This window comes from Podarcis erhardii (genome assembly GCF_964252035.2).
Source record: "Podarcis erhardii genome assembly, chromosome: 2".
NCBI classification, from domain to species: domain Eukaryota; kingdom Metazoa; phylum Chordata; class Lepidosauria; order Squamata; family Lacertidae; genus Podarcis; species Podarcis erhardii.
Window position 1 is genome coordinate 108,209,298 of NC_138498.1, and position 23,187 is coordinate 108,232,484.

A 23,187-nucleotide genomic window follows, 5' to 3' on the forward strand; every position below is an offset into this window, starting at 1 on the left:
CGGGTTCGCTTCCCCGCTCCTCCACATGCAGCTGCTGGGTGACCTTGAGCTAGTCACACTTCTCTGAAGCCTCTCAGCCTCACTCACCTCACAGAGTGTTTGTTGTGGGGGAGGAAGGGAAAGGAGAATGTTAGCCGCTTTGAGACTCCTTCGGGTAGTGATAAATTGGGATATCAAATCCAAACTCTTCTTCAAATGTTCTAAATAAATAATAAATAAGTTTGGCCACATTAACAAGTTCTAGCCTTACTTGATGGGAAGGAAATAGCAGCAAATTTATTAACGGCAGCTTTTATTGGGGGGGTGTGCTTATCAGATCTGCAGATGACACCAAACTGGGATGGGTAGTCAGTGCCGCAGAAGACAGAATGAGGATTCAAGATGACCTTAACAGATTGGAGACCTGGGCCCAAAATAACAAGGTGAATTTTAGTAGGGACAAATGTAAGGGTCTACATTTAGGCAGGAAGAGTCAGATGCACAAATATAAGATGGGAGAAACTTGGATTGCCATGTGAAAAGAACCTAGGCGTCTTAGTAGACCACAAGCTTAACATGAGTCAACAGTGTGATGCAGTGACAAAAAACCCCACAAAAACCCTAATGCTGTTCAAAAGAAGTATAGTGCCTAGATCAATGGAAGCAATAGTCCCACGTGGAGTTCTCAGTCCAGTTCTGGGTGCCACAATTTAAGAAGGATATTGACACTCTGGAACGTGTGCGGAGAAGGGTGACCAAGGTGATCAAGGGTCTGGGAAACCAAGCCTTATTGGAGTTGGGTATGTTTAGCCTAGGGACGCGGGTGGTGTTGTAGGTTAAACCACAGAGCCTAGGACTTGCTGATCAGAAGGTTGGTGGTTCGAATCCCCGCAACGGGGTGAGCGCCCGTTGCTCGGTCCCAGCTCCTGCCAACCTAGCAGTTCAAAAGCACGCCCAAGTGCAAGTAGATAAATAGGTACCGCTCTGGCGGGAAGGTAAACAGTGTTTCCGTGCGCTGCTCTGGTTCGCCAGAAGTGGCTTAGACATGCTGGCCACATGACCCGGAAGCTGTACGCCGGCTCCCTCGGCCAATAAAGCGAGATGAGTGCCGCAACCCCAGAGTCGGTCACGACTGGACCTAATGGTCAGGGGTCCCTTTACCTTTACCTTTATGTTTAGCCTGGAAAAGAGGAGACTGACAAAAATCTAAAGGGATGTCACATGGAGGATGAAGCAAACATTCTTTCCTGCTCTGGAGGGTAGGACACAAACCAATGGCTTCAAGTTACAATAAAGGAGATTTCAACCAAACATCAGGAAGGACTTCTGTCACTAAGAGCTGTTCAACAGTGGAACAAACTCAGAAGGTGGTGGACTCTCCTTCCTTGAAGGTTTTTAAGCAGATGTTGGGGGCCACAGGTGAGAGCTGAGTGCAGGGTGGGGACCAAAGGTGGACGGACTACCCCAGAAGGAACATGACCTGTCTGAGAAACTGCCCCATGGTTTTAGTTACATATATGTAGATTGAGTATAAGATGGAAGAGCTCACCTCATTAACACTCCCACAGGTCTTGTTCTCCCATTAGGTTTATAGGGGGATCCCCAAAGCTACAGCTTTGGAACTGTCCCAGAAGGGAAGTCCAGCCTCTGTGTTTTGCCCGCTCCAGATGAGACTGGCCCAAGTCTATTGTTCTCTTACACTCACTGATGACATCACCTCCAGCCAGGGGAGGGGGAGGGAAGGCTGGTCCCCTGAGCATCTGCAGCAAGTAGTCACCTGTGCTTTTTAGACATGCTCAAAAATGCTTCACAGCCATGAGCTTGACCAAGAGACTTGCTAGCCGCCTCCCTTTCTTTAGAACATCACCTTAAAGATATAAAACCACAGTCATGGAGATGACCCGAATATGACATCCAGGCTACCCCCAACCCCTAGTCCTATGACGTTGTGTTCCTATGGATTCTTCAGTAACTCGTTCTCTCTGTGTGTATGTTCCTGGTGCTGCAGGACTCCAGATATTTCCCCACCGGACGAGGCAGGACAATGAAGGTAAGTGTCACGGTCCAGTCTACAGGCGATCGAAGTACCGGCTGAGGACGTCGGGACCAGGGGCTAGGTGGCAGGGTGGGAGCAGAAATGAGAGTCCAGAAGTCAGGGGTCCGAGGGTCAGGAAGCAAGGAGCGATGAAGTCAAGGGTCCAAGGATCAAGAAGCAAGAAGCCACACACAGCAAGGCAGGAAACGTGTTGCTGTGGCAAAGAACCAAAGGGAAATGCTGACCTTATATCCCTTCCCGGTTCTTGCCACCAGGTGCAGTGAGTTACCAAGAGGCCTCACCTGTGTGGCCACGCCTTGCCTCTCCAGAACAAACTTAGGAAGGCCCCAGTCCTGCGAAGCCCTACTGGTCAGAGTCCGGCTCCTGTGCACACTCCTGACAGTAAGGCCTCCTCCATATGGCCATACATTCGGGATAGGCACAGCGGTTTAGATGAGCCCAAGGCGCAATTTTGGACTAAAGAGTTGTGGGCAAACGAGAACAGCATAGGAGGCTGCCTTATACAGTGGTACCTCGGGTTAAGAATTTAATTTGTTCTGGAGGTCCGTTCTTAACCTGAAACAGTTCTTAACCTGAGGTACCACTTTAGCTAATGGGGCCTCCCGCTGCCACAGCCGTGCAATTTCTGTTCTCATCGTGCGGTGAAGTTCTTAACCTGAAGCACTATTTCTGGGTTAGCGGAGTCTGTAACCTGAAGCGTCTGTAACCTGAAGCGTCTGTAACCCGAGGTACCACTGTACTGGATCAGGTCATTGATTCATCTAACTCAGTGCTGTTGACACTGTCTGGCAACAGCTGTCCAGGGTTTCAGGTGGGAGGCATTCTCAGTCCTACCCAGAGATATTGGGGATTGAACCAGGAACTTTCTGCTTTCAAAACAGATGCTCTGCCACTGAGCTACAGCCCTAAAGACAGAATTCAGTACAGTGGTAACTTAATTCATTCCGGAGGTTCGTTCTTAACCTGAAACTGTTCTTAACCTGAGGTACCACTTTAGCTAATGGGGCCTCCCACTGCTGCCGCCGCCGCACAATTTCTGTTCTCATCCTGAAGCAAAGTTCTTAACCCGAGGTACTATTTCTAGGTTAGCGGAGTCTGTAACCTGAAGCGTCTGTAACCCGAGGTACTGAAGGACCACACATATCTGCTATTTGGGTCCCTGAAGCACAGATTCACACAAAGCAGCAAAACGCTCTTGCAGGTTATTAACAGGATTTTTATTTGAAGTGCATATGCAGAACAAAGGCACAGGGCGATCAGTACCAACCTGTACACAGTAGTCAGGGTGCGCCCCTTATATAGATTTGCAAAATAGAATACCACCTGATCTCTTGTAAGTCACCTGATTTCTTGTAAGTCACCTGATTGCTGGGAAATCGAAACTTATAATAAGTTCCTATATTATCATATAAAGTCTTGGTCTTCTCTCCCTCCTTCCTGCAACCTCCCTCATCCTGGTGTGACAATAAATCCTTGCTCTTTATCTCTGTCTGCCCAGGCTAGACATTCTGAGGGGCCCATTTGCAATGTAACATTTAAGCATGTCCTTCAATAATGGAACAATTATATTGTAATATGCTCCTTCAGTACCACTGTACAGGGATGGAGGATCAGTCCATGACATGATGATGCTCAGTCTGTTGCTTCACCCCAACTGCCCCAAATTCTCTTTATATCTAAAGTTTAGGGAAGTTTTTAATGTTTGATGTTTTACCATGTTTTAATATTCTGTTGAGAGCTGCCCAGTGTGGCTGGGGAAACCCAGCCAGATGGGCAGGGTATAATTATTTTTATATTATTATTATTATTATTATTATTATTATTATTATTATTATTATTATTAAAGTAGCCATAAAAGACTGACAATCTTCTTCCCCGACCTTATACTGAATACAACACTAATGTCTCATATCAAATGTAACTGATTTGTAGAAAAGAATTTACAACCTGAAAAAAACAGCAACGCACGTACTTTTGTAAGCCAAGTAAATCTTAATAAAAAAATATTTTTTTTAAAAAAGAAAAGAAGACCAGCTGTCTAAAGACCAGCACCAGGATGAGAGAAAGCTGTGCTTTCAGTTTAGTTGTTGAGTTTCCAGCAGCCCCAGCAAGCATGGCCCATGGCCAGAGATGATGGGAGTTGCAATATATGTTTTTAATGTACATATTGACACCTGCCACTCCAATCTCCATGAGTGGTGCAATATTTTAGGGGTTGTAGTCTGTGTTCCCTTTGGGAACTTTATGATAAATGGTGTCTTTATGATATATGGTTTATTTGCACCTATATACAACTTGCACCTAGATGGAGGGATTATGGAGCATTTGCATCCTATCAAGATTGGATTAAAGGACATCAAAAATCCATCCTCTGCCTCTCTTTGTTTCAGCCTGTCGTCCCCAGCTCACTTGGACTTCTGCCCCTCCTTCTGCTTCTCTCTGTGAACCTTCTTCCATCCTACGTCATTCAAAGCTGTAACCCTAAATCTTGCCTTTGCCTCTGCCCACTAACACTCAATCCCCCTGGCCTGGTACTCTTGCCCTATAATGGTTTCCTAGTTGGGCCATCGCTGGCCTTTGTCCCCTGCTAATGGCTCATCCAGCAATCTCTACACAGAGGTGGTTTGGCTTACTAGCCTAACTAAATCCAGGTGGGTTCCATGTTTGGCAAAGTTTAATCAAACCTTGATTAATCTAGCTTTTAATAAAGCATAGCACATTTTGGGGGATCTAGCTCCCCCCAAATCATAACGATACAGTGGTACCTCTGGTCAGTGGCGTAGCGTGGGTTGTCAGCATCCGGGGCAAGGCAAGTAATTTGCACCCCCTAACCCGTGGATTTGCGCCCCCTAACCCTAACCCCCAGATGTTGCGCCCGGTGCAGCTGGCCCCCCTGCACCCCCCACGCTACGCCACTGCCTCTGGTTGCAAACAGGATCCGTTCCAGAGGCCCGTTCGCAACATGAAAAGAGCGCAACCTGAGGTGCCGTATCTGCGCAGGTGCGCAGTGCAATTTGGCGCTTGTGCGCATGCGCAAAGCATGGTTTAGCACTTCTGCACATGTGTGAGCGGCGAAAGCCGGAAGTAACCCTTTCTGGTACTTCTGGGTTGCTGCGGGACGTAATCTGAAAGAACGTAACATGAAGCAAACGTAACGTGAGGTATGACTGTATTGTCTCACCCCAACAATACCAATTTCATAGGTTATCAGGATGACGGAGAACAAGGATCAACGCTGTCTCAGAGACAAGATCTGTATGGTAAATGCAAATTATTTGTTATATATGACTACAGACCTGTATATCAACCATAGGGAACCTTTGGCCCTCCAGATGTTGTTGGATGACAACTCCCATCCGGCCCTGCAAGTATGCCTGGTGGCAAAGGATGATGGGAGTTGTAGTTCAGCAACATCTGGAGTGCCAAACATTCCCACGCCTCCTGTGTATCATAGTACCCACCATACACATGTCATGAGATATTCTGGGAACAAGGCTTGCATGGTAAATATTAGCTACACTGCACCCTTGCCTCCAGGACTGGCCCTATATTTAGGCAGGGTGGGAGGGGGGCATGTCTGGCACCGGATGCTCATCAGGAGAAGGGGGGGCAGGCAGTGACGGATCAGAGGGCAGATCTCTGCATGCTACGCAGCCTGCTTTGCACATTCTGCATTGGCCTGTGTGTGAATGTTGTCGAAAGTATGAGAGGATATATTGATTACCGTACTTTTCTGTCTATAAGAAGCCCCCATGTATTAAAGGTAAAGGGATGCCTGAACATTAGGTCCAGTCGTGACCGACTCTGGGGTTGCAGTGCTCATCTCGCTTTATTGGCCGAGGGAGCCGGCGTACAGCTTCCAGTTCATGTGGCCAGCATGAATGAGCCGCTTCTGGTGAACCAGAGCAGCGCACAGAAATGCTGTCTACCTTCCTGCCGGAGTGGTACCTATTTATCTACTTGCACTTGACATGCTTTCGAACTGCTAGGAGGGCAGGAGCAGGGACCGAGCAATGGGAGCTCACCCCATCGCGGGGATTCAAACCGCCGACCTTCTGATCAGCAAGTCCTAGGCTCTATGGTTTAACCCACTGCGCCACCTGCGTCCCCATGTATTAGACGCCCCCTATTTTGGGGGACTCTAATTTAAGAAAATGGGGGGAGATGGCACAGAGTTGTTGAGCTTTTATTGGGGGGGGGGGGGTTTGCCAAAAATCGCTCACCCGCACGCATTGTGAAATCCGCCTCCCATCTGTCCCATCGCCGGCAGAAGCTGCCAATTGCCCGCCTAACTGCCAGAGGGTCGGCCAATCAACACCACCCATTGATGCAGCAACCAATAACACGCACAATAGCCGCTGACAGCTGCAGCAGCAACCAATCAAACATCTACCCTATGCACTACCCAAATGTAAGATGGCCCCCATTTTTTAGCATGATTCAAGGAAAAAACATAGTCTTATACAAGGAAAAGTACGGTAAATATTATCCTTCCTCACGCTGGTGAGCTGGTTGCAGAGTACATTCCCCTGTATATTGCAGGAAGCTAGTTGGTAGATTTGTTTGAATCTCTTGAGTTAAGCAATCCAGTCTGGCTTGTCCAGATCGGGTTGTTCCTGGTGAATTCCCCTTTATTCCCTCTTAAAACAATAAGGACACAACTGACTTCTTTAAAAGTAATGATAAGAAGTTTACTTACATTCAGTTCACAGTATGATCCTGAAGGCAGGCTTTAGCTTGTAGTCACAGAAGAGAGTGTGAGTCCATCCCATATGGGGACTGAGCCCATGTGCGGCTGGCTGAGAGCCAGCAGACAGCAAAAGCACCAAGAGAACAGCATCAAGAGAAGAAATGGCAAAAAGAGAGCAACAAGAGAGTCAACAGAAGATGGCTGCGTGACTAGCCCCTTTAAAGGGTCTGCCAGGGTCAAGCCCATCTACCTGGCCACATGCAGGGGGAGGATGCCCCAGACAAGTATGACAGGAAGTCCTTCTGCCTGGAGTAACATCCCCCTGTGTGTCCACTCTGGGCAAACAGGAAATGTCGTACTTGACTGCTACAGTGATGTAATATCCCACAGCCTGCTCTCCTCAGGTGTGGTGTCCCATCACCTGTGTTTAGCTTCTGTAAATGGGATGAGATGGGCGGGGTATGTAGAAAGAAAGAAAGAAAGAAAGAAAGAAAGAAAGAAAGAAAGAAAGAAAGTGTATGGCGTGTGGGTGGGTCAGCTGGTACACTTGTCCATCATCTGAACCAGCCCGTGTGCAAAACCAGAGGCTTCAGTGTAAAGAGGACTTCCCTAAGGAGGTACCAACTGTTCCAGTGGGAGGTGCATGTGACGTTAACATATGAGAGTGCTGGAGGTGAAATAGTTAAACAAGTTACCCAATCAGAACGCAGGGGGCTGGAGTCAGAGGGAGTATAAAACCAGCTCTGCGAGGTGCGAAAGGGGAGTTCGTTGGGAGTTGGGTGGTTGGTTGGAGTGGGAGTGAATTGGGATAGAGTCTGTGGGTAGGTTGAGTTAGGGTAGAGAAATAAGCTCAGTCAGGAACAGTTAGGAGCTAGGAAGACAAGTAAATATCTGAGAGGTGGTTTAGTGAGTGAGAGCAGGTAGCGGAAGTTATAGGTCTGGATAGGCACCCCATGATTGTAATTGACCGATACCATTTATGAAACCACACGCTTGTTAAACTGCAATAAATAAACAAAAGTTTATGTTCCAATTTAACCCTGACTGGACTCAGTATTGTACCAGGTAGGGCCTGGGTGGTGGCAGCGAGAAATAAAGTGGTGGCACAGGGATCAATAGACGGTGAAACATCCAGGGACCCTGTGTAATCGCCACAGTGCAAAGCTTGCTATTCCCTTTGCAATATTTGTCAACTACGGGCCAAGAAATAGAATCAACTGAAATTGTCTTGTGTAACGGCAGATCAAAATCTGCTCCAGCGCTGTCCCACTGGTTCTCTTTCTCCATGGTCATGTAAGTAGAGAAACATTGGTAAATGTGTAGGTGCAGTACCTCCACTCTAGGTTTTACTTGGGGAGTAGAAAATGCCCGATATCTGTGGCCTTTTTAATTTGCTGCAGTTCGGCCATTTCAATCCATTGTAAGTCCTCCTCCATTTCTCTTCTTGCCTTTTTCTGCTGGACTTGCGCTGGTTCTAGAATGACTTTTCCATGTTTGTTCCTAGATTACCCATGGGATAAATCCAGCCTGAAGTCAATACCAATGGACTTGACGCAGTTTAAGGAACTGGATGACCATGCATCAACGGTATACTGTCTCTTACGGCAATATAACCCACACGGAATAATAGTCCTGTAAAGAATATTTTTGGATGCTGAGAGTTTTGTTTTTTAATGTGGGTTTGGAATTGGACCCTAAGGGTCCATTCCAACCCTACAATTCTATGGTTCTATGACAGTACCTTCAAGTGTCCTCTCCTTATAGGAGGCAACTTCTTCTGTCCACATGGAAGTTCACAGTGGGAAACATTATGCTTCAAAATCCACCCCAAGCCTGAAACAAAGGGGATTTGGATCACAGCTGAAGATTGTGGAAATAGCATGCCTGTGTAAAGAGAAAAGAAAGGTTAAGCATGCTTCATCCTTCAGAACAATTTTACTTGGGGATAAAATTTGATAGATTCATCAACTAGGATGCATACACTTACTCAGCTAACTGTGTATTCCTGAGCAGTTCTATGCAGAAGTAAGCTCCATTGAGTTCAGCAAGACTCTTTTTAGTGCATGTAGGATGGCAGGCACCCTAAATTTTCTTTAGACAGCAGAAAGGAACTGGGTACTGCTCCTCCATGTTATCTTCTACAGTCAAAACAAAACAAATTCCTTCCAGTAGCACCTTAAAGACCAACTAAGTCAGTTCTTGGTATGAGCTTTCGTGTGCATGCACACGAAAGCTCATACCAAGAACTGACTTAGTTGGTCTTTAAGGTGCTACTGGAAGGAATTTGTTTTGTTTTGACTATGGCAGACCAACACGGCTACCTATCTGTAACATCTTCTACAGTATTTGCCTTTCCTGAAACAGGTGAATGTCAAGAACAACGTGAAAAAACTGGTGAATGTCTTGCTCCAAAAAGCCCACAGTGACCTAGAGAAAGTCCGGGCCATTTGGATGTGGACGTGCCATCATATAGGTAGGCGATCCCTCCAGACAACAGAACAACTCTTCTAGTGGTGTTATAGGAAAGCTCCTTTATATAGCATTGGATTAAAGCAGAGCCTTTGAAGGTGATTAACTGTTGTTTGGTGAACGAAATAGTAAAGGTAAAGGGACCCCTGGCCATTAGGTCCAGTCGTGGCCGACTCTGGGGTTGCAGCGCTCAACTCGCTTTACAGTGGTACCTCAGGTTAAGTACTTAATTCGTTTCGGAGGTCTGTTATTAATCTGAAACTGTTCTTAAAGCACCACTTTAGCTAATGGGGCCTCCTGCTGCCACTGCGCCGCGGGAGCACGATTTCTGTTCTCATCCTGAAGCAAAGTTCTTAACCCAAGGTAATATTTCTGGGTTAGCAGAGTCTGTAACCTGAAGCATATGTAACCTGAAGCGTATGTAACCCAAGGTACCACTGTATTGGCCGAGGGAGCTGGCGTACAGCTTCCAGGTCATGTGGCCAGCATGACTAAGCCGCTTCTGACGAACCAGAGCAGTGCGCAGAAACGCCGTTTACCTTCCCGCCAGAGCGGTACCTATTTAACTACTTGCACTTTGAGGTGCTTTCGAACTGCTAGGTTGGCAGGAGCTGGGATCGAGCAATGGGAGCTCACCCCGTCACGGGGATTTGAACCGCCGACCTTCTGATCGGCAAGCCCTAGGCTCTGTGGTTTAAGCCACAGCACCACCCGCAGATACCCCGAACTGATTAGTTACTTGTATCTTCTGCTAAAGGTTTCTGGTGTAGGTGAGGTTGCTGCAGTCCTTTATTGGTTGTGCATTGCAGACTTTGAGGTGACTGTCCATAAATGTCTTTATTCCTCCAGAATACGATGTGGAAGGATACCATAACAAGGTGCCTTCTGAGGCAACTGATGCTCTTCAGTCGGGAAAAAGTGCTTGTGGGGGATATGCTGGCCTCTTTGAAGAAATGTGCAGGTAATTCCTATTGGGCCCCAGAGAGCTGGAGAGCCACACGTCCCCCACATCTGCTCTATACAGGCGGCTTTCAACACATCATTATGGAGACAAACTTGGGTCCCGCTACAGTCACTGGAAATCCTGCTTGGCCCCTCAGCACCATGCTTCCTTCAACAAACACTTCTTGTACCTTTTAAAGCCCTTCTGTGCTGCCTTGAAAGCTTGTACTAGATTCCAGTCTCTCTCTCTCTTCAGCATGCAAGCTAAGATTCTCAGGCTGTCCGATTAATAATAATAATAATAATAATACCCTGCCCATCAATATTTATACCCCGCCCATTTGGCTGGGTTTCCCCAGCCACTCTGGGCAGCTTCCAACACAATATTAAAATACAATAGTCTATTAAACATTAAAAGCTTCCCTGAACAGGGCTGCCTTCAGATGTCTTCTAAAAGTCTGGTAGTTGTTGTTCTCTTTGACATCTGATGGGAGGGTGTTCCAGAGGGCAGGTGCCTCTACCAAGAAGGCCATCTGCCTGGTTCCCTGTAACTTGGCTTCTCGCAGTGAGGGAACCACCAGAAGGCCCTTGGCACTGGACCTCAGTGTCCAGGTAGAACAATGGGGGTGGACACGCTCCTTCAGGTATACTGGACCGAGGCTGTTTAGGGCTTTAAAGGTTAGCACCAACACTTTGAATTGTGCTCGGAAACGTACTGGGAGCCAGTGTAGGACTTTCAAAACCGGTGTTATGTGGTCTTGGTGGCCGCTCACAGTCACCAGTCTAGCTCCCGCATTCTGGATTATTTGTAGCTTCCGGGTCACATTCAAAGGTAGCTCCACGTAGAGCGCATTGCAGTAGTCCAAGCGGGAGATAACTAGAGCATGAACCACGCTGGGAAGACAGTCCGTGGGCAGGTAGAGTCTCAGCCTGCGTACCAGATGGAGCTGATAAACGGCTGCCCTGGACATAGAATTGACCTGTGCCTCCATGGACAGCTGTGAGTCCAGAATGACTCCCAGGCTGCACATCTGGTCCTTCAGGGGCACAGTTACCCCATTCAGGACCAGGGAGTCCTCCACACCTGCCCACCTACTGTCCCCCCAAAACAATTGGCTCCTAACAACAATTTTTGTACCAGTGCAACATACAAAACTGTCATGCAGGACTGGGGGATCTTGGGCCTTCCAGATGTTGTTCAGCTACATCTCCCATCAGCCTTAGCAAGCTTGGCCAACCACCAGGAATGATGGGAGCTGTAGTTCAGCAACATCTGGAGGACCAGAGATTTCCCAAACCTGTAATATGCAGTTAAATGCAGCCTGGCATTTCTTCAGAATAAAGTAGTAGTGCACAGGTGGCATTTAGCATACTTCTGTTTCCTCCATCAAAATCCCAAATTGCACATCCTTAAGGGGCAAGATTGGACAATATAGGAAAAAGCCTAAAATGCCAGATGTAGTTTGGCTTCTCCCTGAAAACAGAGCAAAATGAAGGATGCCCATTCTAATAAAAAAAAAGCATTGATTGCAACCACAGTGCCTTGTTCACAATGGTGTTCTTGAATCCCTTTCTTTTCCCCTCAGTCTTGCAGGGATACAATGCAAGCAGTTGTCCGGCTTTGCCAAAGGGTTCCAATACAAACCAGGAAAAGTATTTGAGGGGAAGACTAATCATGTCTGGAACGCTGTTTATCTTGAGGGACGCTGGCATCTTTTAGACAACACGTGGGGCAGCGGCTGTGTGGATGACTCTTGTAGCAAGTTCACTTTCAGGTATGTTGTTACGCGACAGAAAGCCCAGTCAGAGTATGGGATACAACGAGGGTATAGTGAACTTCCTTTGTTTTCAGATTTTGGTTTGGTTCGCTTGGACCAAAAGTCAGAAATGGTGATGTGATAGTCACAGGGCATCAGCATGGAGTGTTGTGGTAGTGGTGGGACAATTACCGTAATAGGTTCTAGAGCAGTGGTTCTCAACCTGTGGGTCCCCAGATGTTGTTGGACTACAACTCCCATCATCCCTGAGCTCTGGCCTTGCTAGCTAGGGGTGATGGGAGTTGTAGTTCAACAACATCTGGGGACCCACAGGTTAAGGAAGGCTGTTCTAGGGTATTATGCTTATCCTACATGTGTAGGATTTGGGGATCCTGGAGTTTGGGTCATTGCAACACAGCAGCCTTTCTCTACCAGGTGCCCTCCAACGGTTTTAGACTACCACTCCCATCATCACTATTGGGTCTCAGGCTTCAGGGACTCAGCTTCCTCCCACCCTCCCACCCTTTGGCAGCAGATAAGCAAAACAAAGTGAAAGGAGTCTCTTACCAGATTTTTAATGATTGTAGCCAGAGAACAAAGAATCCATTTCTAGGAACGAAGGTGCTCCCAGTTAAGGGTTCCACCCACTTCCTCCCTAGTCACCCACTTCTGCATCTTGCGACCAGATCTCACAACCACTGTGCTTTCTGTGGTGCCACCTTATCTGCTCTCCTTGACCTTGGGCTGAGTGGGTGGACGCTTTCCAGCAAAATGGAGCCTGTTCACTCACTCTCTCTCTCCCAAAACAAAATAAAAAAATTCCCTCCAGTAGCACCTTAAAGACCAACTAAGTTAGTTCTAGGTATGAGCTTTCGTGTGCATGCACACTTCTTCAGATACACTGAAACAGAAGTCACCAGACCCTTCTATATAGTGAGAAGGTGGGGAGGGGTATTACTCAGAAGGGTGGTGGGAATGGGTGATTGGCAGATAGCTGTGATGAGCCAGTTGACGACTCTTAACGACTGCAATAGGTCTTACAGGAAATAGGTCTTCATTCTTTTTCTCCCAGTTCTTCTCCTCCTAGCTGTTCACCATCCAGTTCTTCCCAACTTCGGTCTTCTGAACTATGTCCCTCTGCAAACCACTGTTCCAAATCTATACTGCTCCACTGCTCCTGGGAAGATTCAGGATCCTGAGCAGGAGCAGGGGGCGGGGGAGGCTGCCTCCATTCCTCTCAGTGCAGCCCTCCTCAGCACGGTCCCTGACATTGGGCCACATTGGCAGTGGTTGATGGGTCATAGAGTTCAGCCAAACCTGGAGGGAATCAGACTGGGGAAGGCTGGATGAGTGGGTCACCCAGTTCCTAAACTGTGGCTAGTGTTAACTATGTATGCGCTTGTCAAATAAAGCATTGTTGTTATTAAGCACAGATGTGGGTGAGAAAACAGGCTGTGGTTAATCTAATCAAGGATCTGGTTTCCAAACTGTTCACATGTGTGGCTGTGGGGGAGAGAGGCTTGCTAAGTTTCATTCCCAACATGCTAAGCTATGGTTTCACTTGACGTCTGAACAAGGCCTAGAAGGATTCCACGCTCATTTCTAGATAGCTTTCTCTGTTTGACCCTGGTGCTGAGATTTCATGAAAGACTGCACAATTCTGCCTTCTCCTTCTGCAGGTACAATGAGTTTTACTTCCTTACCCATCCTGCTCTGTTTATTAACGATCACTTCCCAGAAGACCACAGCTGGCAGCTTCTGAAACAGACATTATCGCTGCAGCAGTTTGAACGTAATGTGTGGTATAAGTCTGCCTTTTATTCAGTAGGACTGACAGGCACATCCATGGCAACGTCAGTCATCGAAACAGGTAAAGTCAATCAGAAGCATCTGTCTTTTGGCTGTCACACTTACACTGACAATGAGTCTCATGTCCTTTTAAGATGCTACTGCGCTGTAAAGCAGGGATAGGAACCTGAGGTTGCTAGACTACAACCCCCATCATCCCTGACAATTGGTTGTGCTAGTTGGGAGTCCCACAACAGCAAGAGGGCCACACAGGTTCCTCACCCCTAATCGAGCAGAACCAGAACTCAGTGGGTCTTCCAAGGTGTGAAGGAGGCTCAGGAAATCTGTTATCTTTCTTGGAATTGTTAGGTACAGATGATTGTGAGGCAGCTGGATTGTCCTTGCTCTATTTTGATTATCACTGATTATTACTCCTGGCAAACAAGGCCATTCTGTGGCCTTCATGGAGTTGTGAGGTTAATTAAAACTAACAATCAAGATGAAGTAAAGCCTGAGGGGAGAAACAACCTACAGGTGGTTGTTCAAGGACGAGTCAGTGAGGAAAGAACAGACTGCCTGTTTCCCATCTACCAATCTATTAACCATCATTAATTTCAATGCATGGGACAAGGGTGGCGCTGTGGGTTAAACCACAGAGCCTAGGACTTGCCGATCAGAAGGTCGGCGGTTCAAATCCCCATGACGGGGTGAGCTCCTGTTGCTCAGTCCCTGCTCCTGCCAACCTAGCAGTTCAAAAGCATGTCAAAGTGCAAGTAGATAAATAGGTACCACTCTGGCGGGAAGGTAAATGGCGTTTCCGTATGCTGCTCTGGTTCACCATGTAGCTCTGGCTACATGACCCGGAAGCTGTATGCCGGCTCCCTCGGCCAATAAATTACCTTTAATTTCAATCTTATATATGGGTGTAACCCTATTTCTCACAGCAAGGTGGCAGAAAATCCATAGGGGGAAATCCATTCATGGGGATTTAAAATAAAAATATTAACAAGTACAGAAAAGCCATTATTTTTTGCCCCTTACAATTTTTTTTTACTGAATTCCTGTTGCATACAAAAACATGTCAACATCAAAAAACCTTTGCTTTTCTTTCACAGAAAACGGCAAGGCAACTGTTTTCATTGAGAGTCGCTCTCCAACCCTCTTCCTCTGCAAGCTCAACGGGGCAAACGAACACTGCTTCATGACCCTGCAGAGGAACGGGATGACCCTGGAGGTGTATCCTCAGGAGGTGGGGACTCATAGCTTGGACATCTTCGCCAAACCTTCCAGGAGCAAGGAGGAGAACTACAGCCACGTGGTGGAATACTCCCTGGTGTGCCCATCTGTGGACAAAAACTTTTGCTTGCCCAAACCGCTCATCCAGCCTGTGGGGCCCAGCTGGCAATCGGAGGAGAAGGGGATTCTGGGAGCCTCGCCCGCCAGTCCGATTGTCCACACTGATGACGGACGCTGCGTTGTCACCTTCACTCGAAGTAGAGACCTAGATCTCTTTGCCACCCTGGACTCTGATGCCAGCAGCACGTCGGAGGACTTGCGGAGGCGGCACATCTGGACCACTCGCCAAGATGCCCATGTTGAGTTGAAGATACAGCTCCCTCACGCAGGGACCTTTGCTCTTCACATCTGGGCAAAGAAAGCATCCGATCCGGGGAACAGTCACTGTGCCCTCAGCTACCTCCTCTCCTGCCCAAACAAGAGTGTGTTGTGGCCGGTTTTCCCACAGAGTTATACCAACTGGGAGGATGCCTTTGAGCTGGTGGCACCAGTTGCCGGGGTCTTGCCAGCCAACCGCGATGTGACATTTAAGCTCAAACTGCCTGGCGTAGATGAGGTGTCTGTCGAATGCGGAAATTCTTGCCAACTGACTCTTAGCGAAGACGGTTTCTGGGAGGGAACCTGCAGCATCTCAGGTGGCCCCAGGGTGACAGTGATGATATCAAAAAATGGCAGCCACTCCTTCTGGGCCCTGCTGGACTACAAAGTGGAAAGTCACTAGCTAGGAGAGGAGAAAATTCAACTATGTAAAAAGATCTACGCTTACCGGAAGAGAGGGAAACGGTAATCCATCATTAACTGCAGCTTGTATGTTAACCAGGTATAACCGGGAGAAATACTAGCAGTCGGATACTGGAGTATCTGATATTACGAGACTAAGGGCATGGGGAAGTGGTCCGAACAATAACCCTGACTATAATTAAAGTAAGGGAAGGCAGACCTCTTAATAGTTGTTTTCTTTAAAGATGGAGTCTATTGTTATTGGTGTAACCAAAAGCAAGAAAATGCGGAACCACATACATTTTGAGAACGCTGTAAAATGGATTCGTCTATATACACATACCTGATGGCAAGCTTATAACTTTGGCTGGTTGCTACCCCTAAAAAAAAAGTTCAACAACACCTCTTTTTCTAAGAAAAAAAGGCCTGGTTCCATCACAATTTAAACATAAAATATAGAGGGGGAAATGAGCAAGTAAATGGACCACATTCTGAACCAGGACTTCCTGGTCATGTTGAATGGACCACTCCAAAGTGTAATCTAAGGTGCTTATATGATGTGTGCCTATATAATGCCTTCGCCATTAATATAAAAACATGCTTCCTGTAACTTAAGGTTTCCCATGGTGGTGGTGGTGGTGGACTTACATATTTAACATTACAGTGGACAACATGAGAAGTCCGCTCTATTGCGAGGCCTTATTGGAGCAGAGTATAAAAACACTCCCCTCAAACAACAGTCATCTTACACGTAGACTCGGACGTTGCACTTCCACAAATAAATGCAGCAGCAGCTACTTTGGAGCATTAGCCATACAGGTGCATTTACCTGTGCTTCATTTGAAACTGTAAAACCTGATCTCAAAAAAAGAGGGTGGGTGGACCTGCTAGTTCATAGAATCATTTGTAACCAGGGACCCCTGGTGGCAAAAGAAAGTGAAACCACTTAACTCAGTTCACTTGCCTTCAGTTCCGACGTAGGAAATGACACAGAATAGAATTGCAGAGTTCGAAGGGACCCTGCGGGTCATCTGGCATTGCAGGAATCTCAACTAAAGCAACCCTCATGGGGCCATCATGCAATTTATGGGGGAGGGCAGGCTTTATGTTAGTGGGCGCAGAACCTCAGCTTTTGTATTGATTTACTTGATTTGGAGGGGGGCAGCTGCCCCCTTACCCCCATTTGGTTCGGGTCCTAACCTCCAGAGCAGCAGAAAACAAGCTTGCTCCATCGTCCACGTGACAGCCCTTTAGAAATCTGAAGATGGCTATCGTATCTCCTCCCAGTCTCTTTTCCAAGCTAAACATACGCAGCTCCTTTAACCGTTCGACACAAGGCTTGGTTTCCAGACCCTTGATCTTATCTGTTGCCCTCTTCTAGGCACACTCCAGCTTGTTGACATCCTTCTTAAATTGTGGAGCCCAGAATTGGAAGGCTCTGTATTCCAGGGCTGCTCTGACCAAGGCAGAATAGTACTATCACTTTCCTCATTCTGGACACTAGGCCTAGATTAGCGATAGCTTTTTGTGGTTGGTGGTGGGTGTGAACAGGGCCAGATTTAGGTTTGATGAAGCCCTGAGCTACTGAAGGTAATGGGGCCCTTTATATGTCCAGCTGCCCTTTGTCAACAACAAATTGTCGCTATTTTTTGTGTTGAATATATGCTATATGGTAATTTATGGACCTGATAGGTATCTAAAGCCTTTTGCACATATTGCCATGCACCCAGTCCATGCAGAATGTAGGTACCCTATGCAGTGGTACGTCGGGATGCGAACGGGATCCTTTCCAGAGCCCCGTTCACATCCTGAACAGAATGTAAGAAGCGACAGTACGTCTGCGCGTGCGCGGGTCACGTTTCGCCGCTTCCGTGCATGCGTGTGATGTCATTTTTGACTGTCTGCGCATGCATGAGCGGCAAAACCCAGAAGTAACGCACTCCGTTACTTCCAGGTCGCCGCGGAGCGCAACCCGAAAGTGCTCAACCTGAAGAGTATTTATCCTGAGGTATGACTGTATATGGATGCGGGTGACGCTGTGGGTTAAACCACAGAGCCTAGGACTTGCCGATCAGAAGGTTGGCGGTTCGAATCCCCGCGACAGGGTGAGCTCCCGTTGCTCGGTCCCTGCTCCTGCCAACCTAGCAGTTCAAAAGCACATCAAAGTGCAAGTAGATAAATAGGTACCGCTCCGGCGGGAAGCTAAATGGTGTTTCCGTGCACTGCTCTGGTTCACCAGAAGTGGCTTAGTCATGCTGGCCACAAAGCCCGGAAGCTGTACGCCAGCTCCCTCAGCCTATAGAGCGAGATGAGCGCTGCAACCCCAGAGTCGGCCACGACTGGACCTAATGGTCAGGGGTCCCTTTACCTTTACCTATGACTGTATATAGAAATGAGCAAACCAGTGATATTTTAGGGAGCCGGCTAGCAGGTGGGGCCCATGACTTCCATCATAGGAGCCTACACAACACAAAACACGGTTTCTGTATGTACGTTTTATTTTATTTGTTTTTCATCTTGTATTTTGGAAATGTACATCCCGTTTTTTATCCTTACATTTTTTTTGGGGGGGGGAACCCCCAAGAGAGTGGGGCCCTAAGCTACAGCTTGCTCAGCTTCTACGTATGAACATGCCCTTCCGAGGAACACCTCGTACAGCGCGGCTGCAGCGATCGCGACTTCGCCCTGCAGGCAGAATCCTACCCATCCCTGACTGCGGTGCTCGCTTGCTTTTTTTAACAGCTGGCTCCACCCTTCCCAGCTGTGGCTCCGGCCAGCCTCTTCCTGTTTCCCTCGCCAAAGGATGCGACGTCGGCGCCGCGACCCGGGAGGGGGACCCTAGCCCGCTTCTCGTTGGGCTGCTTCCCTCCTTCTCCGCTTTGCCTCGACGTGGAGCGCCGCGGGAGCAGCTGCCAGGCGGAGCCCAGTCGCTCTTTTGCCCGGAGCGCTTTCGTGTGCCGTCCGAGCCAGCAGCCATGGCCGCCGCTGCAGCCGGGATCCTGGCCAGGACCATCCCAGTGGGTTGATCTCCCGGGGGACTTTGGGAGAAAGACAGCGATGGGGAGCGAGAGATTGATGGGCACGCAGCCAGGACTGAAGGGAGGGGTTAGGAAAGGACCCCAAAAAACGCGACCCCAAACTTGGGTTTTCAGCTGGTTTTGGACTACATTTCCCATCATCCCTGAACCAGTGGTCCTGCTAGCTAGGGATGATGGGAGTTGTGGTCCAAAACCAGCTGGAGAGCCCAGTTTGGGAAACCCTGTTCTAGAGCCAAGGGGGTCCCTTCTGATGTTGCTGAACTACAACTCCCATCATCCCTTGCCACTGCCTGTGCTGGCTAAGGGGAACTGGGGTCCAACAGCACCAGTGGTTCCCTATCCTCCTTGTGTAAGTGGGGCAGCCTGCTCTCAAACTGAGCTGAGGGTTTCACTCTGGGTGCAGCAGTTCTTCCCTGTAATCTAGGGTTTCTCAAAGTTTTTGAGCTTCTTCCCAGCTTTTAACCTCGTTCTCCTTCCTGGTCATCATCAACCACAGATTAATTTTCACAAAAGACACAGTGAAGATTCCCTCTGCTTCCCCCTTCCCCCCCCAAGTTGTGTGTGAGCAGAACCTGGGATTTGTATGTTATGTTATGTTATTGCTTATTTCTACGCAGCAGCCTTGCCAAATGGCCTCCAAGCAGGGTTGCAAAAATAGCAGAATGAGAAACAGACACAGTAATAAAATGAAGCCACACAAGAATACAAGTGGATGGAAATATCTGGCGACAGCATCCTTCACCCCCCCCGCCCCCCCCACCTCCAAATTGCAGCCTTCTCTCTGTTGCTTTACTGACTGGGAAGTAAGCTATGATGTTCGCCTGGCTCCCTTTTCTCTGAGCATGGGTGGAACCAGTGGCTAAATCCCACTAGGACTTGTGAATGTGGCCTCAGTGGATAATAATAATAATATAATAATTTATTATTTATACCCCACCCATCTGGATGGGTTTCCCCAGCCCCTCTGGGCGGCTTCCAACAGAATATTAAAATACAATAGTCTATTAAACATTAAAAGCTTCCCTAAACAGGGCTGCCTTCTAAAAGTCTGGTAGTTGTTTTTCTCTTTGACATCTGGTGGGAGGGCGTTCCAGAGGGCGGGTGCCACTACCAAGAAGGCCCTCTGCCTGGTTCCCTGTAACTTGGCTTCCTGCAGCGAGGGAATTGCCAGAAGGCCCTCAGTGCTGGACCTCAGTGTCCAGGCAGAATGATGGGGGTGGAGACGCTCTTTCAGGTATACTGGACTGAGGCCGTTTAGGGCTTTAAAGGTCAGCACCAACACTTTGAATTGTGCTCAGAAACATACTGGGAGCCAATGTTTTCAAGACCGGTGTTATGTGGTCCCGGCGGCCGCTCCCAGTCACCAGTCTAGCTGCTGCATTCTGGATTAGTTGTAGTTTCTGGGTCATCTTCAAAGGTAGCCCCACGTAGAGCGCATTGAAGTAGTCCAACCGAGAGATAACTAGAGCATGCACCACTCTGGTGAGACAGTCTGCAGGCAGGTAGGGTCTCAGCCTGCGTACCAGATGGAGCTGGTAGACAGCCTTCAGGTATACTGGACCGAGGCCGTTTAGGGCTTTAAAGGTCAGCACCAGCACTTTGAATTGTGCTTGGAAACATACTGAGAGCCAATGTAGGTCTTTCAAGACTGGTGTTATGTGGTCTTGGCGGTTGTGAATGAGTTGCATGTGGGAGCCAGTGTGAGAGTGGAGCCAGAAGCTCCAGTGAGAAAACGCGCCAGCCACACGGATGCTTCTGATCTCTCCTTCAGGCTGAACTGCAGGAGCGCCTGGTTTCTCTAATGCAGCAGAGGGAAGAGGCAAAAGCGGATGAGAAGAAAATCAAGGAGCTGCTGGCAAGTCTCCAGAGCCACCTGCCTTCCCTTTCCCCCACCCAGCCTCTTGTTCTTAGAACATTTATGTTTATTTATTTTATTTGTCCAATTTGTGTACCACCCTTCTTTTTTGGGGAAATGGTTTTTATTTCTGATTTCTGGTTTTTATTTTTGATTTTACAGATTCATTCACATTCAAAATCACAAATAATAAAAATTACACAAGATTCTTCCGAATCTCAAGACTTGCCCCCCCTTCCCTCCATGGGCTCTTCAGTTAACTTTTTCAACTGCATACAGTGGTACCTCGGGTTACATACACTTCAGGTTACATACTCCACTAATCCAGAAATAGTTATTCAGGTTAAGAACTTTGCTTCAGGATGAGAACAGAAATAATGCTCCGGCGGCACGGTGGCAGCAGGAAGCCCCATTAGCTAAAGTGGTGCTTCAGGTTAAGAACCTGTTTCAGGTTAAGTACGGACCTCCGGAACGAATTAAGTACTTAACCCAAGGTACCACTGTACTATAAATCCTCGTAGTTTTCAGTCCTCCGTTGTATCCAAAGTCTATACAACATTACAAGAGTTATTTAAGTGTTTACAGTGGTCTGTCAAATATAGTATAAATTTCTCCCATTCTTTGTTAAAGTTTTGATCCTCCTGGTTTCTGATTTTCCCAGTCGTTTTTGCCATCTCTGCATAATCCAATAGTTTAGCCTGCCAGTCCACTCTGGTAGGGACCTTGTCGTCTTTCCAACCTTGAGCAAGCGGCATCCTTGCAGCTCAATTTGTATACCGCCCTTCATCCAGAGTTCTCAGGGTGGTTCTCATCATCATCATCATCATCATCACCACCACCATCATCATAGATACAGTCATACCTCAGGTTACAGATTCTTTAGGTTACATTTTTTCAGGTTATGGACCGCCGAAACCTGGAAGTAGCGGAACAGGTTACTTTTGGGTTTTGGCGGTTGCGCATGTACAAAAGCGCTAAATCACGCTTTGCACATGCGCAGAAGCACTGAATTGCAACCCACGCGTGCGCAGACACACCGCTGCGGGTTGCGAACATGCATCCCGCATGGATCACGTTTGCAACCCGAGCGTCCACTGTATATAAAATAAAAGGTGCCTTTTCTCCCCGTTTTTAAACTTCCACTTGCAAGCTCCTTGTGGCAGAGACTTCTTTCATTCCCTTCAGGGCACTATACCCTTGTGAGGGCGCCCCCCTTGCCAACTCCAGAAGTCGTTGTGCTATGACCCCTCATCAGCTCCAGGCCACTACAGCTCTCCTTTGCTGCCCCCCAAGCTGGTTTTCACTGGAGAGGGTAGTGCTTGTGGAATTTACTCATTGGTTGGGCCTGGGTTGGTTGACCAATCAAAACATGCCCTGGGAGGAGTCTGGGCAAAGCTTGCAGATCCCATCCATCCTAGGCATGGGAAGAGGTCTGCTGCATCAGACCTAAGGCCCATCTCGTCCAGCATTGTGTTTTTACAGTGGCCTGAAGCAGGACCCAATTGCAACAGCCCTCTCCCTGCTTGTGATTCCTGCTCCTGGTACTCAGGGAGATGCTACTTTCAATGCTGAAGATCATTGTAGCTATCATGGCTAGTGACCAGTGGTAGGTTCATCCTCCAGGAATTTGCCTATCCCCCCTAAAACTCATTTAAGTTGATGGCCGTCACTATAAAGGTAAAGGTGAAGGGAGCCCTGACCATTAGGTCCAGTCGTGGCCGACTCTGGGGTTGCGGCGCTCATCTTGCTTTACTGGCCGAGGGAGCCAGCGTACAGCTTCCGGGTCATGTGGCCAGCATGACTAAGCCGCTTCTGGCGAACCAGAGCAGTGCACGGAAACGCCATTTGCCTTCCCGCCGGAGCGGTACCTATTTATCTACTTGCACTTTGACGCACTTTCAAACTGCTAGGTTGGCAGGAGCAGGGACCGAGCAACGGGAGCTCACCCCGTCGCAGGGATTCGAACTGGCAACCTTCTGATCGGCAAGTCCTAGGCTCAGTGGTTTAACCCACAGCGCCACCCGTGTCCCGGCCGTCACTATACCTGGTTGCAAATCCCGTAGTTTAATTGATGTGCCGTGTGGCAAAGTCCTTTTGTTTGCCCTGAATTTTCTAACATTCAGCTTCGTTGGCTTTCCCAGAGTTCTAGTATGAGAGGAAGAGCGACACACACACGTCTTCCTATCCAAATTCTCTACGCTGTGCATAATTTTCTGCCCCTACTGATTGACCTTTTCTCTCTTCGAGTTCTAGCATTAGGAAAGAAGAGGAAAAACATTTTCTCTATCCCTTTTCTCTATGCCATCCATAACACTATAAGCTTAACACTGGAGAGCCAGTGTGGTGTAGTGGTTAAGAGCGGTGGACTCGTAATCTGGGGAACCGGGTTCGCGTCTCCGCTCCTCCACATGCAGCTGACCTTGGGCCAGTCACTCTTCTCTGAAGTCTCTCAGCCCCACTCACCTCACAGAGTGTTTGTTGTGGGGGAAGAAGGGAAAGGAGAATGTTAGCTGCTTTGAGACTCCTTAGGGTAGTGATAAAGCGGGATATCAAATCCAAACTCCTCCTCCTCCTCCTCCTCCTCCTCCTCCTCCTCC

At 48.0% G+C, this 23,187-nt stretch overlaps 1 protein-coding gene and 1 long non-coding RNA gene across 2 annotated transcripts; one reads left to right on the forward strand and one right to left on the reverse strand.

The window, feature by feature from the left end:
* Positions 1–250: 250 nt before the first annotated feature.
* Positions 251–1,629, reverse strand: LOC309337392. Its single transcript, XR_014154247.1, has 2 exons — positions 1,529–1,629; positions 251–403 (listed from the first exon to the last, which is right to left on the reverse strand). It is a non-coding gene; the product is annotated as an uncharacterized lncRNA (long non-coding RNA).
* A 97-nt stretch (positions 1,630–1,726) lies between these two features.
* On the forward strand, positions 1,727–15,914 carry LOC309336790 (kyphoscoliosis peptidase-like). The gene is made up of 8 exons (XM_081853117.1): positions 1,727–2,029; positions 5,239–5,295; positions 8,230–8,312; positions 9,090–9,198; positions 10,044–10,155; positions 11,723–11,911; positions 13,573–13,763; positions 14,797–15,914. Exons 1-8 carry the CDS (start codon positions 1,936–1,938, stop codon positions 15,696–15,698), a joined length of 1,737 nt encoding a protein of 578 aa, XP_081709243.1. The 5' UTR covers positions 1,727–1,935; the 3' UTR covers positions 15,699–15,914.
* Positions 15,915–23,187: the final 7,273 nt, after the last annotated feature.